Source organism: Brienomyrus brachyistius, chromosome 15 (genome assembly GCF_023856365.1).
Source record: "Brienomyrus brachyistius isolate T26 chromosome 15, BBRACH_0.4, whole genome shotgun sequence".
Lineage (NCBI taxonomy): Eukaryota > Metazoa > Chordata > Actinopteri > Osteoglossiformes > Mormyridae > Brienomyrus > Brienomyrus brachyistius.
This window is the reverse complement of record NC_064547.1, coordinates 24,237,118-24,254,206: the sequence shown is the minus strand read 5'-3', so window position 1 is coordinate 24,254,206 and position 17,089 is coordinate 24,237,118. Positions and strand designations below refer to the sequence as shown.

Below are 17,089 nucleotides of genomic sequence, written 5' to 3'. Positions count from 1 at the left end.
TCATCTCTTTCATGGTAATCAACCATATACAGTACTGCTGGCTTGTTTTATCCAATTGCCTGTTCAAGTCTGTTCGCATCATGTGTAGACTGCTCTCTGATATTTCCCCTTCTATCGTTTAACCGTGTTTTTTCTGGGCTTAGATCTCTCTTTGTTTTTCTTAAGCAAAGTAGCCACGCACCGATAAGCGCTGCACATTCGACATGCTGGCACAGTGTGACTCGCCCCAGCGAGCATGGTCACCTGGCCCAGTGTCACACCGCACTCGCTCGTCTTCCTCTAGGCGTCGTCGACTTCCTTGTCAGCCAGCACCCAGTGGCGCGAGTCCTGCGTGATCATGTGGTCTTCAAGATCGTGCCCATGCTCAACCCTGATGGTGTCTACCTGGGAAACTACCGGTAAAGTCCCCCCACTCACAACCTCCACCTCATCCTTCTTTGTTCTTCCTTGATTGGAGTCATAGTTTCATACTCTGTATCATATTCATACGTGATGTATTATCTGAAGCAGCAGTTTCACATACAAACTCAGGTTTGGAACCAACCAATCATCTTCTGCTGATCCAAGCCTGGAACCAATCATTGGCACAGGGAGATCAAGCAGCACTAAGGGAGTAATGTGGAGTACAACACTAGGTGGCACTGTGGTTGGAAGGTGATATACATATACGAGGGAGTGGTTTGGTGCTTACAAATTAAAGAATCTGTAGGCCATTCTCCAGAGAAACCAGCCAATCAGAGCAGAAAATCAAATCACCAACCCTTGAGGTGAGAAGCAACAGCATAACCCTCTGAGCCACTGTGGCCCCTTTTCAGAACCAATGTTCACAATGTTCAGAACCAATTACGGCCACGTTAACACCAACATATCATTAGCTCAGTTAAAACATAAGCTAATAAAATCACATTTGTGTGGTGCTGTGAGCGTGAAGGTTGTAATAACGTTTAAAAGCTGCATGTTCATTTGTCCAAAGATTTGCATATCATTACATAAAGGTAAATATAGTCAAATAATTCAATGGTGAGCATATAAAGACAGAAATAAGTCTGAATGCTACCTGGTAACGTAAACCCACTGAACGAGTCTTATGGTGATGGGCACCAATCGCAGCTTAAATAGAGTGCATCTCTGATCTGTGACCAGTACCTATTTAATCAGGCTGTAGTTCCAGCTGTGTACAAACCTCAGAAGGCCTGTGACGGCTTTGGACGGAGGCTGGTCACTTGAATGTCAAACGTGAGGCCTGAAGCTCACTAGCAGCAAAGCTGACACCGTAGCTGAAGCGCAGCTTGCCTTCAGCCCGCTATACCAAGTTACACATAATGGTGGCTAACTCACCCATCTGCTGCAGATATTTAATAAGAATGAATGTAATCAGCGTTAATGCCTGAGACACTTAATGACCCAGTGGCAACAAAGCAAGGAAACTAGATGGCAGAATTCGGGTTCTATTTTTAATAACAGTAGTAGTATTTCACAGGGACCCCGTTTTTGTCATTTGCTTCCAATCCTGAAAAATCTCTGCTCCACGAGCTCTTCCAGAGGGCACTGTGAGTCTGCTGAGGGCTGATTATGTTCAATTTTTTTCCTGAAAATTTGTCTCGATGGTAAGTATTTATTTTCTCGCCCCATTATGTCAAAAAAGCCCTTTTTAATGCACATTTTGACATAGCTGCATTCAAGAATAAAAAAAGAACGAAGCAGTTTGATCTGTATAAAAATAAGTGCCTGTAGCGGGCAGTAGAACATTAATTGCACTGATTTAGAAAAAGAGTAAAGAAAAATAGCTGTAATTATCTATGCGGAAACACTTTAACTCATCTGAAGATTTATAGCTAAGCAGGACCAAATGTTATAGATTTGAATTAAGTTGCGGGGGATTAAACGGGAAGCAGTCAATAGGGTCTCAACCCCCTCATTTCCTTCCCTCCCTTTATTTCCAAACATTAGCCCTTAGATTAAAAAACGCTAGCACTCCACTTTCTAACTTTTTTTGCAGTAATGTTCGCCTGGAGAGCCCAGGACCCATGCAGATGTTTCTCTGGTTTTGCTTCCCGTCGGCTGTGGACGACACCCCCCCCCCCCCCCCCCCCCCCCCCCCACACGTTTTGTGTCGTGTTTTCATGTGACAGTTTTTTTTTATTTTCTTTTTTTTTGTTAACAATCCTGTCTCTTTGCCCAGTTGGCCAGCTTCCCCACACATTTTCACGTCATTTGGCAGGGCTGCAGTTTGTAGTCTGTGGGTCTCATTTCTACCTCCTGCTTTATGATTGATTTTACTGAACGGCATAAACGCCAAGGAGTCCGCACCACTGAATGCATAAGCGTCTATCAAACAGTGTTTGCTGCTGCCATCTAGTGTTGGCTCTTCTGTATTACACCTTTTTGTCCAGAGAGGTGTCCTCAACGTGACCTAGACGGAAGTTCAAAAATATTTACAGCTTTATCAAATGTCGAAAATGTATGGATCTAGATGAGCAGGAATGAACTCCTTTTTGAAAACACATTTGCTGATATGCCTTTCCAGCACGTCTGCGAAATCCTCTAAAAACCCTACAGATATGTTATGTAACCAAAAAGATACCTTATGTTTGGTTTTCGCAGTAACTTATAAGTTGTCATGCTTTTAAGTGTAAAATTGCTAAGAAAAATTAAAAAACGTGACTTTCTTGTGGAAGCGTTCCTTTTTATGTACATACTGTACTGTACTTTACAAGATGCGAATCCCATTCGCGAAGTTTATTCTCTTTAGAACTGTCATGACCTGCCCTTCCGATCTTCCTGCGTGCCACGCCCCTCATCTGCCTCGTGTGGAATCCCCGTGTGATCAGCGCTGTTTCCAGTTGCGGCCATTACTCCTGTGTATTTAAGTCTGCGTTTAAGTATGTTTCCCGAGTCCGGTCATTAACGTCATTTTCAATTTGCTGTCTGTTCCGTTCTCCTGCTTGTCTTTACCTTTTGATTTAACCCCGTGTTCCCCGATTCCTTTTGTACTGTCTCTGCTTCCCCGGTCCGTGCTCCGGTAATACGTGACAGAAACGCTAATGGTTACATAAATATTAGAAAATAGTTAATTTACTATTTTGTAATAGTAAGTACACGTTAACGTAAAAACGTCAACGCACAAAAACTATAAATTTCTTGAAAGGTGCTAATGTTTACGTACATAGCAAATGCGTCCCGGGTTTCCCTCTCGAGACGCATTTGTTATAAACACTGAAATGGTTCGTTTACTCATTTTACCTTACTGTGAAAGCAAAAGCCTATGAATTAGTAAGGGTAACATTAGTATACTGTACTGTAAATGGACTAGTGTGACAAATATCCCTTACGCGATACTGTACTCTATTTTTACATCAAACATTTTTTAAATGTAATGTGTTAAGCTAACTTTTAAATGACATTACAATGTTTTGGGAGCATATTTATGGTTTAAACTATAGAAATAAGCACATATGACCATTTTTAGTGACTCTAACAAACATCCGCGAATCCTCCTCATTCGCGACGGGTTCTTGAACGTTACCTCGCAAATATCCGAGGTCTGACTGTGTCTGTGTGGAAATAATCTAGTCACTCTCGTTTGTACCACAGCGGCTCCTGAAATTAACTGGCCAATTAAAAAAGGCCAAAAACCATGTTTCTGTCTCTTACATATATTAATATATCGATATCGATAGCATGATTTTTAAATCCCCTGAGCTGGCTACCTGCAATATTTTATATTGCAAAAAAATATGGATGACACTAAGGAGTAGATATAGGATTAGAGGTTTCCGATATTGTACAGGACGTTTTAACAGTTCTGGTTTTAAATGTCCTGGAACATAAAAATATATGGAAGCTAGGCAGAACATTAAGGGTTATTTACATAGTAATGCGTCAAGTTCGGTGAAAGGCGTAAATTAGTCATGAAAAGCAGAAATGTGAGCAGAGAGAGATGTGATTTAAAAAAGTGTGTCTTTAGGGGACAGGAGAAGGTTATAAAAGACTGAGCTGGAAATTCAGCCCACCGCCGGGGAGCTAGAGATTAGAAAGATTGAAATTTATAGATGTAGGAACAGAAAGATTGAAGAGATAGTCTGTCTGCAGAAGATGGTCTTGGGAGACAAGGCTGGAAGAAATAATGCAGTATATTGGGGGGGAGAGTGACGGGGGGGGGGGGGGGGGGGGATGGGGGGTCACCAGAGGAGTCAGAAGGCTGAGGGCTAAGGACACTCAACATGCAGCAGCCGGCTAGAGGAACACAGGGGGTGCAGGGGCAATCTAGGGAAATTATTAGGAGATGCGTTGGACAAGGAGGAAATGGCAACTAAATGACTGAAGGGTTTCTCTGTCTTTCAAGGTGCTCCTTGATGGGGTTCGATCTGAACCGGCACTGGCAGGAGCCCTCCCCATGGGCACACCCCACCCTGCATGCAGTGAAGCAGCTTATTGTCCGCATGAACCAGGAGCCTGTGAGTTTCCACCCAGCCCTGTGCAAGTGAATGCGCTTTAAAGACTCCTTTTCTGCTACTGCTTATCTGCTCTTATTTGTGAGACTCAGATGCGTGTGATTGTTCCCGGGCCAGTCAGGAGGCAGAGAGAAGCTGACATTACTCTCAGTTTCATAGTCAGAAATACTGAATGAGAGCTTAATTATGACTGGATGATGGGTCCAGGGCCGGACCTCTTCCTCTTGGGTCCAGATACCCTAACAGATGATGCTTTTTCATTGGGTGGAATGTCTGGTGTCCTTCAGTCTACTCAGCACCGCTAACAGGATGCTTAGCTGTGGTACGTTAAATGCATTTCCACTGGAATTCTGCTTACACAGGAAAGGACCAAAAGTGACCATCATCACAGATGTGTTCCTACTATGCAAAGAGTAACCTATCAAAAGCTAAAGAAAACAAACACACAACAAACCAATTTGGAAAAAAATATGTTGATGAGCTATTAATATTATTTGCATGACTACATGGCTCCCCGGGGGGACTCCCTACTCAAGTAAGTGATTGGCAGTTCCAAATGTGAACTGTAGCGCCCTCCTTGCACAGGAGGGTAACTGCATCACCCAGCTGTATCTTTACACGTTTCGAAATCTGTCCTGATAGCATGTGCTCTCCTCTGCTGTACACACTGGTTTTGTATGTTTTACGGTAAAGGCAGTCCTAGGCTTATGGTGTCTTGATCACCACCAGGAGAGCAGAAAAGGACCTCTGGTGGAGAAATCATTTGTGGTTTAGATGCCCCTACAGTAGTGTTTCCCAATCCAGTCCTTTGGAACCTGAAGACAATCCACGTTATTGCTCCCTCTCAGGGAGCTGAGCGGGAGAAAAAATGTGGACCGACTGGGGGCCCCTGAGGACCGGGTTGGGAAACACTGACCTACAGGAAACAGCTCTGTTGTGAGAGTGTGTATCTTTGGGGTTGTTGCCTCTCTGTTTTACCTACATTGTTTTTCTTCTTCACAGTGATGTTCTTGCTGTCTTGTTAATTGAATGTAGAAACAGAGGTTGCAGGATTACTGAAGGTCAGAGCCCATTCTGGGAAGTGCCTGCCCTTTGCTGTATGCTGAGATCCTGATAAGACCCGGGCTGCTTGGCTCCGCGCACAGGGGGATCCAGCCCCTGGCTTAACCTTCAGCTGCAGCCCGGGCATGCTGATCAATGGGCTCAGTCATGGCAGGCTGATCTGCCGGGTCCCTGTGGCTCCCACACACACACACACACACACACACACACACACACACACACACACACACACACACGCACATACACACATACACATGCAGACACACACACACATATACACACACACACAGACACACATATACACACACACCTACACATGCAGACACACACACACATACACATGCAGACACACACAGACACACCTACTGTACACACACACATATACACACACACAGACACACATACACACACATATACACATACACATGCAGACACACACACACATATACACACAGACACACCTACTGTACACACACACATATACACACACACAGGCACACATACACACACATATACACACAGAAAGACACATATACTCACATAGACACACAGACACATGCAGATACACAAAGACAGATATACACACACCCCTGCTTTATTTTCCCACACACCCCCTTTCTTGAGCCTCAGTAGGGACTGATAGGACATGCTAAGGCGAATGGACAGCAGGGCACCTACAGACACGGACCACAGGCCGTGGAAAGTGTGACACACATGTGAGGGGGTTCCTCACCTAAATTTGCTGTGGCGGGGGGGGGGGGGGGCATTCAGCTCAGGTTCCCCCTGAGCACCTGACAGACCAGTTTGCAGCAGAGAGATGGGGAGAGCATGCAGGAATCCAGACAGCCGTGGTACCTTTGTGTAGCGCCTTGAGTTTTGGGCCACCACGACTGTGGGTTGTAGTCCAGGTGGTTCCAGAGTGGTGAGAGAATGTTTATCGCATTAAAACCCATTGAAAGAGTTTAACCATGTTCCTCCTTATGACATCCAAGCTGGGGGACCGACTGTTTCAGCAGTACGTGTATTACACAGACTGGCCATTTATATTACCATCAAATATCACTCTAAAGGTTCCCTCTGAGTGCATTTTTACTTTTTGTGTAGTTTCTTGTAGTTCTTAGGTAACCCAGAAATAAAACACTACTTTTTCCACACATCTTCATCTTTTAAAAGTAATCCACTCAGAAAGTGGAACAGTTGCTTTTTTTCTGTTGCTTCTTCTTGCCCCTAAAATACAAGTAAGAACTGTTTTAAGCCTTTGAATAAAAAGGGTGAATAGCATTCATTTTTCTCTTTGTAAGAGTAACGATGAAATCGTGGCAAGTCCAGTAATTAAAAGAGTTTAACTGAAGCGTGTGAGGTGATAATCGTTGCAGTCATTTTGACTCAGTCACATGACTGTGTTCCCTCCAACTGTATTCTAGCTAATCTCCTCGGACACAGTGCTCAGATAAGGTGGCGCTGAAGGGCTCTCCGCCACCTGGCTCTGACCCGCGCTCGTGCCCTCGGTCCACTTCATTTCCTCCAATCCTGAGGGGCGCATGCTGGGCTGGGAGGCACTGGTACATGTTAGCATGTAATGAGGCTACCAGTATTCCATATTAAAAATGTGTGTTAATGAGAATATTAATAATATGGCAGTGAAATTTTCACTGCAGAGTGTCTGTGCACGGTGTCTTACCGATGTGCCACAGAATGATTCTGCCTTCGTGCTTTGTGCATCATTTCTCGAATCATTTATATTGTGAGATTTATCAGGCCGCTCCATTCGATTTCCCAGGATTTCACCCAGTGCTTCTTGTCACACCCAATTTTCTGACTCTGCAGCAATCGGCCCAATTGAATGGAAGGCATTAAGCGCAGAGCAGGTCTCAGAAAACAAAGATATGTCTTTTTAAATGCAAAAGTGAGCACAGAGGGGAAAATAACGTCAATGAACGAGTGAAAATAATGTCTCTTGGTAGCACTGTGGCTCGGTGGTGTTTGTTTAACATAGGAAAAAAAGCAATAATGAAAAAGAAATAAATGGATCGGTCTTGCAGCTTAAGTGATGCTTTTCCACTCCATTTATCAAAGGAAAAGAAGAATTGTTTTTGATTGGCTGATTACTGGTAACATTCATCATGCCCACCAATGTGACAGTGCCATTTTGGATAATTTGTTAAAGATGACAAAGGGGGCGCCGTTGCCATAGTTCATTTCTGACCTTTTTAATATTAGAAAATTAATTTTCCATCTGAAACAAATGTATTAGGTTCTGTCACGTAGACTAGATGAATTTTGCACCTTGAATATCCCCACCCTGCTTCTTTTAATATACCCCCCCCCCCCAACACGCACACCGCCCTGCTGGCCTGTGAATTTCTGTCTGCAGCCCTCTCAATTCGGAAATGCGCCCTGCGTCTGTCTTTGCGAACGTCCTCTGCTGTCATCGGCTCAGTCCTTCCACGTTTTGGAGACCCATAGATTTATGGCCTTCCCAACACCACCACCCCCCCAGCCTGTCATCTACCATCTCACATGGTAATACCTCACCCGTGCAGTGGTGGTGCCGGAGAACCCTTCCTTACGTGGCCTCTGTCATACTCAGGACCATGGGTCAGTTGACACGGGTCAGTTGACAGTCACAGACAGCAGTAGACCGTTACCTCCTTGCTTGTGAAAACAACTGGCTCCATGCTGCCATCTATCTTTGTGTTTTGGTTTTACGGCTCTGTGGTCCTCCGCCAGCGAGAAGCCATAGATAACAGCGGCCCAGCCATGTCTGTGCTGCTGTGTGCCGTCTTAGGTCTGATGTGCAGATCTTATTTAAAGCTAGACGATGTATGTATACATTTTATCATTTTATCTTTTCCTGTCAGTTGCACCATTTTGTATATCATGTGACCTTCAAGTCCGCAGCCTTGAAGGTTATTTACATTCAGCCAAAAGAAGATTCTTCGTTATAAGTTAATTGCAAAGCTAATCATTATTATTGTTATTTAAATTCCTTTAGCCGATCACGCAAAGACTGAATCGGGGTGGTCAATAATCCCGCTAATATCAGTACCATTAAGTTTGGTATAAGATAAGGAAATGTCTTACCTTCCTAAAAGCCTGGGACTAATGAATTCACCTTCGATAAGCCTGTAACAGACAGAGAGGCTTTGACCTTCCACTTCCAAGTAAACTGCTCAAAACAGCAGGCTGAGGGGAGGACGGAATTGTTTGCGGGGAATAAAATCGCTCAGTTTGGTTTTTTTAATGTGATGGACAAAGAGGTTGGTTGCTCTGAGCCAGAGGCATGAGGCATTGTGAGATGTCTTCCCTCTTTGGAAATTGCATTAGCGCTTCACAGATACAGTCTTTTCCCACATGACTCTCACATGCATGAATGCTGTTTGCGCTGTCAATATGCTTCCAGCAGGAGGTGCTAGCCAGCACTTTTGTCAGAGTGTCCCCCTGGATTTTGGACCAGAGCAGGGCAGACTGGGCCTGGACTGGCCAGGTTTGTCCTCTTTGGTTGTCCTGCACTCATGAGGGGGCGTGTGGCTAGGAAGGTCCACAATATGGACACCACTCACTTTGGTGGCATCCCAAGCCAGATCACGTGCTTGTGTTTTTACCAGCTCTGAATGAGTACAGCTATGTTAAGGACTACGCCACCTGGTGGATGTAGGCTGTGAATTACAAGGGCAAATTTATACAGCAATAACCTGCGAACTTTAACAAGGCAGGCTGTGGGAGGGAGGAGCAGCGTCACCAGCGGCTGGCTCTGTGTCCCAGCTCTGTGTTGCGCTCTTATTGGCAAAGCTTTTCCCGCCATTAAAGCCCGGCGCTCCTGCACGCGGCCGACGGAGCCGCCGTAATGGCGCATGCCCCCCCGCGGGCTCCATCCATCATGCTGCCAGCGCGCTCCCGGCCCGCTCACAGACGCCGTATTTCACAGGCTGCCATCGCTGGGCTGACAGTGCGCTGCTCGCCAGGAAATTGCTTTGGCTGTGAGCAGAATTTCAATCCCCCCCCCCTCCCCCATGCTCTGTACAGCAGCCCGGTGCCCACCCACCTCCCTTCCACCCGCTCCTGCCTGGTGACCCCCGGGGCGCTGAGGTGTGCAGCAGAATGTGCAATGAGAGGCAGCAGGTGGAGGGTTAGGGACACGGGGAGGGGGGTGAGGCGGTGATGTGGGGAGGTTAGGGTTAGGGATACGGGGGGCAGGGCAATAACATGGGGGGGATTAGAGACACAGGGAGGGATGATGTGGGGGGATTAGGGAAGGAGCCTTGAAGGAGCTGGAGCACAGAGGATGGGCAGGGGGACGGTTTCTGGAAAGTTCCATGCACAAGCTGTCCAACCAGGCACATGTCACATAGTCTGAGCGCTCTGGAGCGCCCTCTGGGGTCTGCAAGCGGGCGAAGGCCAAGGAGCTCCCTCCTGGCATGGAATAGCAGAGGGATTACCAGCTCGACACCCTACATCACCATCCATACCCCCGCACTCTCAGGCTCACTCTGGGGTGTTTCCCTCGTGGGTGATCCCAGCTCCTGCTGTCCACTTGGCTCGTGGTCCGCGAGGTTGGCAGGCTGCCATCATAGGTCCTTCCTCTAGCTCGGCTTGGGTGTGGCCTCAATGTGACTGCTTACACAACACCATGGCCCTAAAGATGGCCCTGGGGGCGAGAGGGGCTCCGGAGGGGCACAGCTGGAGGTCACAGGCAGGGACGGATTATGGGTTGTGTGGGCCCCTGGGCAAAACGTTCGCGAGGCCCGCCCCCCCCCAGCACCACCACCACAACCATCACAATTCAAGGGCCCTTGGCAGCCAAACGCCCTCCCTATAGGGTCAGGGGCCCTTGTAGGCAGAGGATCAAAGAATGTAGGCCCTCTAAAATAGACAAACGAAAATACATTGTTGATAAGCGTTGCAAATTGTTTTGGGCTAGGGGCCCCACGGGCCCCCTGCACCCCAAGGGCCCCTGAGCAGCGGCCCCGCTGGCCCGGTCCGTAATCCGTCCCTGGTCACAGGACACCCTTTAAGCACTGTAGTCTCAAGACGTGGCGTCTGTCTGTGATCCCAGCCTCAGACTCATCTGTGTCCACCTCACTGTGCATTCCATGTCTGTGTTTGCCCCCCCCCCGCCCCCCAGAAGGTGGGCCTGGAATTCTACATCGACGTACACGCCCACTCCACCATGATGAACGGCTTCATGTACGGCAACGTGTTCGAGGACGAGGAGCGTGTCCAGCGGCAGGCCGTCTTCCCACGCCTGCTCTGCCAAAACGCACCCGACTTCTCCCTGGTGAGCGTCAGACACCCCCCAGTTTCAGCTCCCCCAAGGAAGCTTGTACCATTGTACTTGTACCTGTGAACTGCGAATGGAGCAATATTAGGGTAAATACATTTTTTATGGCTTTCCCGGAAATCCTAATTTGTATCTTATTATTCTGTGTTAAACACAGAAATAATCAGTATTAGGGCACGCCTAACATTTGCTAATCGCTTAATCTCCATTATTTTGGAGCAGTCTAATAATAACAGAGTTTGGGAAATAAACATTGTGTCATCAACACCAGACAACTTTCCGGTTTTCATCCAAACTTCTGGCAGCGTAAGCTTCCTACGCTGCTGCTCCGCCCTACATTCCACGGGCCGCCTCTCTGTGACCGGAAGTATGCGGCGTCAACGTTCCCGTCCTTCTGAAAAGTCCGAGTGAGAGCGAGTCCCGGGTACCGGAGAGTTAAGCTGAAGTTCTGGCAATCTGTCACCTAGCAGGGAGCCGCATCTCCCTGTTCGGGCAGGAGGGGAAGGTTACCGTGTGCTGGGGACAGCATGGCCGCTTTCTCCTTCTGCCTCATGGCCGGGCGGGGGTGGCAGAGCATGGGTTGGGCTGGGGAGGCACTCGCCTGCTTTTCATTACTGTAACTGCAGCCGCAGGACTCATAACAGTTGTGAATGCGCCCATCCGCCTGTCAGAAGGCCGTTGCGGCCTGACCGATGGGCCCAGCGCTGATCCTCAGTTGAGCAGTATGCTGGACACCCCAGGGAGGGCCAGAGGACCCTGATGCTCAGCCCACTCTGTCTGCAAGCAAGGGTCCGTACACAGGCTCCTGAGCCGCGTAAAGCACGCCTCTCTCGCCCCGCTGCGGAGCTGAGGCTGTGCTTCAGTCACCCGCAGAAGGAGCTTCCTTTGCTTTGCTCTGTGACTTTACATCCCACTACATTGTTTTTATTACCGCAGTGCGCAGCCTACAAGGAAATGTAACATTTAAACGAAATCGTCACTCATTTATTTTCAGATTTGTTCGAGTTCTTTATTTTACAGTAAAGGGTATCACAGCTCACTCTGAGTTTCTTCATATGTAACGGTGCACCAATAGCAGGGCAGAAATGACAGCTTAGGTGGGCCAGCAGAAACGTAGGTGGGCCAGTCCCATAACGATTCACTTTCAATTATCTTATTTGGTGACAAAATCACTGTACGGAGTACCACATACTTTTTTTTAAAATGACCCGTAACATTACTAAGACAAAATGAACAAAGAGGATTTTTTTTTTTTAAATCACACTGTATCGCTGGCTGTCAACGCTAAATGGGTGGGCCTGCCTTCCATCTGGGTGGGACCAGGACCACCCCCCCCCCACCCCCCATGGCACTGCAGTAGAAATGCATAGTTAATACATAAAAATTGTACACTTCATCTAAAAAAAAAAGGCAGGAGAGATAGTACGTAAGCACAGATGCTGGTCTGACTGTTCCAGCGTCACTCTATGTCGCTGTCCTCAGCCAAGGTAAAGGAGGACGATTTACTTCCTTTGGAGTCTGCCAACAAAAACAGTGACATTAATGATGGGCAGAAGACAACGGCGCTAATGAGCGGCAGCCCGTGACGGCGGGAGGAGACGGCCTTGTGAAGCCGGTTCCTCTCGGTTCCGTGCCTGGAAGGCCCTCCCCATCACATTCCATCGCATAAACTTTATTGATCCCGGGGGCAAATTCTCCTGCACATAGCAGCAGAGCGGAGATGAACAGATACAAAACAGACAAGGTGTGAAGATGGTACATATAGTTCAAACAAGTAAACATAGTGCAAACAAGTTTTAAAGTACACAGCACGCAAACAGAATCTTAACGAATGTCATGGAAATAAATTACTGAAAGCATCAGAGATCCCCGCGGTCAGACGCTGCCAGCAGGGATCTCTCCCCTCATTGGCTGGCTTGGCTGTATGTTCGCCGCTGGAGTTGCGCTGCAGTGATGGGAATTGAGAGGAAGTGGGGAAGTACGGCACTCAGGATGAGGGATTAAGCTTGACTCCCAATTTTGGCACCGTCTGTAAACTTCATAACAGTATGCAGAGGAAGCTAATGTCCTTGTACCTCTCCTCGTTTTAAAACTAACTTTCTTTTTCATGTATTAGCCTTCCCATCAAAAATAACCTTCGGCATTCGGAGAATGTGACATTTCGCAGTGGTAGCCACTGCACGTGGACAGGACTGTAACCTTTTCTGAGCGGTGACACACTTACACCCTCACACTCTGTTACATCACGCGTAGCCAGTTACTCTGATGCTTGTCGCAGATCAGCGATGGGATTTTTGTGGATCTGATGGGGAAAAGGCCGACCTTTAATAACTGGGTGACGTGTGTGAATAAAGAATGGCTGCAGTATTAGTGTGTTACAGCACCATGACAGGAGGGACACAGGCCTCTGGGATATGGCTGTCTGCCTGTCTCTCAGTCTGCATTTCTACCTGCCTACCTGTCTCCATGTCTCTCTACCTGCCTGCCTGCATGTCTGTCTGTCTACCCATTTGTGTATCTGTCTGTTTCTTTATCGCTCTCTATGTGTTTTATTCCCTGCCTGTATGTCTGCCTGCCTCCCTTTCTTTCTGCCTGCATATCTGTCTCTCTGCCCATCTGTGTATACCTGTCTCTCAGTCTCAATCTTCCTCTGCCTCTTTATTTCCCTGCCTGTCTGTGTGCCTATTTGTCTGTCTATGTATCTGTCTCAGTCTCTTTATCTCTCTCTGCCTGATTATTTCCCTGTCTGTCTGCCTGCCTGCATGTCTGTCAGCATATCTGTCTATGTGCCTATCTGTATGTCTGTATACCAGCCTGTATGTCTGTTTATTTCCCTGTCTACCTGTCTGTCTGTCTGTGCTCAATTGTGTTTCTCAGTCACTTTATTTCTCTCTATCTTTTTATTTCCCTGACTCTCTGTTTGCCTGTTTGTCTGTCTGTTGGTGTGCCAGTCTTTCTTCCTGTTTGTCTGTCTGCCTGCATCACTGTTGGCCTATCATTATATGTGCCTGTCTGTCTGCCTTTCTATGGAACTGTCTCTGTCTGTTTATCTCTCTTTGTCTGTTTATTTTCCCATCTGTCTGTCTGCATGTCTGTCCATCAGCCTATCTGTCTCTTCATTTCCCTGTCTGCCTGTCTGTCTGTTCTGTGCCTGCCTGTCTGTCTGTGGGACTATTTGTGATTCTCTCCTTTATCTCTCTCTACCTGTTTATTTCTCTGTCTGCCTGTCTGTCTGTGTACCTGCCTGTCTGTCTGTCTATATGCTGGTCTACGTATCTGTCTCAGTCTCTTTATCTCTCTCTCTCTGCCTGTTTATTTCCCTGTTCGTCTGTATGTCTGCCGATCTGTTCATCTCTCTCCCTGTTTCCCTCTGTTTCACTCTATCTGTATGTCTCTCTGTCTCTCTCTTTGCCTCTATTATCTCTGTTTATGTCTCCCTGTTTCTATTTTTCTGACTCTCTCTGTTTATGTTTGTCTGTCTATCTCTTTCTCTGTCTTTGTCCAAAGTGAAATAGAGCAGTGTGCAATGTTTATTTTATTTATATGGTGTCCATGCATGCGTTTGTGTGTGTGTGTGTGTGTGTGTGTGTGTGTGTGTGTGTGTGACAGTGTGGTGAAACAGTAAAGACTCACCTGTTGGTGTGACATACCTTTCAGACTATAAGCCACTGAAAAATTGCCTCCCTGTCTTACACTGTTGCATTGGTTTTTGGGATAAATCTTTTTAGGTGTTTAGCTCTTCATTTTGGATTTTAAGCCTGTTTCTCCCAGTCACTGAGCTGCCACACAGGTAGCTCCCCAGTGCTGGGTCTCCCTCCTCCCTGCCATGGACACACACTCAGATCTCTCCCTCCTAATGCTGCTCTGCACTCTGCTCTCTCCAGTCCAGCACGTCCTTCAACCGTGACGTGGTCAAGGCCGGCACGGGCCGCCGCTTCCTGGGGGGACTTCTGGACGACATGTCCTACTGCTACACGCTGGAGGTCTCCTTCTACAGCTACTTGGCTGCAGGCAGTGCGGGGCCCGTCCCCTACACAGAGGACTCCTGTATCCTTTCTCTGCTTACCCCCCCCCCCCCCATCTGCCGAAAGGGAGCAGGTTAATGTTGTGGTAAAACTACTTTTGCCTATTCAATAAGATATAGCTTGGTTTATATTGTACTATATATATTATTGGTTTTCTCTTCCATTCCAAAGACATGTCATTTAGGAAAAATGCTGTCCCTGTTGTATGTGTGTGTGTGTGTGTGTCAAATGTCCCCATAGTGTAATAATATCCTGTTATTTTGATATTTTTTGGTCTCCATAAGGGGAAACTCAATTTTATAAAAAGCTGTCACTGCAATCAAAAAACTAAAAATGCCAAAAGACTTGTATTTTGTTTGAATACTTATGGGTACTTTTAGGAATAGATAGGGTTTAAGGTTCTCATGTTGGGATTAGGGGATTAGGACTGGCATCTGTGTCCCCTGCCTTGTGCCCTAGGCATCCTGGGCTAGGCTCCAGGCTCCTCATGCCCCTGCGTTAGATAAGTGGTATTGAAGGTGGATGATGCACTGATTAGCTTCCCTCAGAAATGTCAGAGATTTTCCTTTGAGGCTATAGGACCCCAATCTGGCAGTTTCCACCGGTGCACAGAAATCAGATTTTACAACAGGATCTAACTGAGCATTTAATGAAGTGAATTAAGTGGTTCTGCATGGGAAGGGAACCCTGGAGCTGGATGGATATATGGATGGATGGGCTGTCTGATCAACAGAATGGTTCCCGATTCTGAACCCAGTCACGATGAACAGATGTATGGATAAATGATGATGAACAGGTTGTTGATGTATGCTGTGAAATTGTGAACAATGAATTCTGAGTTCCAGAAGCATTCTAATTCAGTGGTTTAACGTTTTAAAAAAGTATGTATTGCTGACCGTGCACAGTGATGGAGTGCTTCATGCATGCAGGTGCAGAGCACCCTCGCAACAGACCGCGTCTACTAGCTGCGTGTTGGGAAGGCGTCCTATGACTGGCCCACCTGCCCACCGCTTTATTAATTGCGTCAAGCTCCCTGACCCTCCATCACTGCCGCAGTGCCAGCTGTCGAATGCAGTGGCGGCAGCCGGCGAACAAGACACGCTGACGTCTGCGGCGTCGGCAGCTGGAGTCAGCATGGATGGGGTCTCTGACTTCTGTGGAAGAGACCCACACATCACGCTCAGTGACATATCTAACGTGGGGGGGCGTCCATGGGCTCCTCATGGCAACAGGGCATAGGGCTTTCCTGGTCGTCTACTCGGATATGGCCTGCTTGGCCGCCCCCTCCAGGTGGTGGACAGCAACTTCACCCAGGTGGCTTGTTAAACCGATAGCTTTTCATGTCCCTTTCTGGCTAAACAGGACAGTACTAAAATCAGAGATAGAAATCATTTTTTCACATTTTATGTATGATGTTAAGGACTCTCACTGTGCATTAAATTTAATTAAATGTACATCACAACAAAAGTGGCTGAATGGATCCCAGCAGCAGGATTATGAACAGATCCCTTCAGCAGAAAGCTGAATGGATCCCTGCGGCATTGGGCTGAATGGATCTCGGTGGCATTAAGCCGAGGGGATCCCAATGGCAGGAGGCGGAGTGCTGCTCGGCCCCATGGCGCTAGTCTTGCTCCCCCAACAGCCCTGGGGTGGTTGTGGCAGATGCATGGCTGCCCTTATTTACACAGGACATGTCTGTTTCGGTTTATTTATTTGTTTGTTCTAAAGTGTTTATGTCCACAGAGCCTGGAAAATGCGGCGGCACCCTTGGCTCATTTCACCCGCTGTTTTTTTTTTTTTTTATTATTTTATTCTCTACGCTGTCACCCAAGGCTAGCTGTCAGAAATGACCCCACCCCAACATAAAATCACTTAGGGGAAGGCGAGGAGCTGGGGAGGGGCGCAGGGGCTGTAAATGAATTTACTGTACCCTGGAATGAGTCCTAACTTAATGGTGATGCTCCTGTTCTGCAAAATGTATTTCATTTGACTCCCGGGTCTTTTCCACTTGACAGACAAGTGTCACACAGAAACGACTATTAATTGGGAGAGCTGTCATGTGACTGCAGGTCGCTTTCCTGCAGCAAATGGCACTGCGTGTACAGGGGCGGCGATGACTTGTTACAAGGTCGTGTACATATTTGTAGCATAAGTATCTGTCCCCAGAGAGGGGAGCCAGGCAAGATAAACTGTATCCCTGTCTCAGCCCTCCCCCCCATGCACCCTGCGCTCACTCTCTGCTTCCTGTGTGCTTCTGTTTACTGTGT

General features: G+C 47.2%; 1 protein-coding gene across 1 annotated transcript in view; it reads left to right on the top strand.

Annotated features, from left to right (window-relative positions):
* Positions 1–283: 283 nt before the first annotated feature.
* Positions 284–17,089, top strand: part of LOC125709371 (cytosolic carboxypeptidase 6-like) — a gene marked incomplete at its 5' end in the record, with an annotated part of 30,222 nt that continues 13,416 nt past the window's right edge. Inside the window, 4 exons of the mRNA XM_048977694.1 lie at positions 284–398; positions 4,346–4,457; positions 10,642–10,794; positions 14,682–14,844. Coding sequence (XP_048833651.1) covers positions 284–398; positions 4,346–4,457; positions 10,642–10,794; positions 14,682–14,844 — 543 coding nt within the window. The remainder of the gene's footprint in view (positions 399–4,345; positions 4,458–10,641; positions 10,795–14,681; positions 14,845–17,089) is intronic.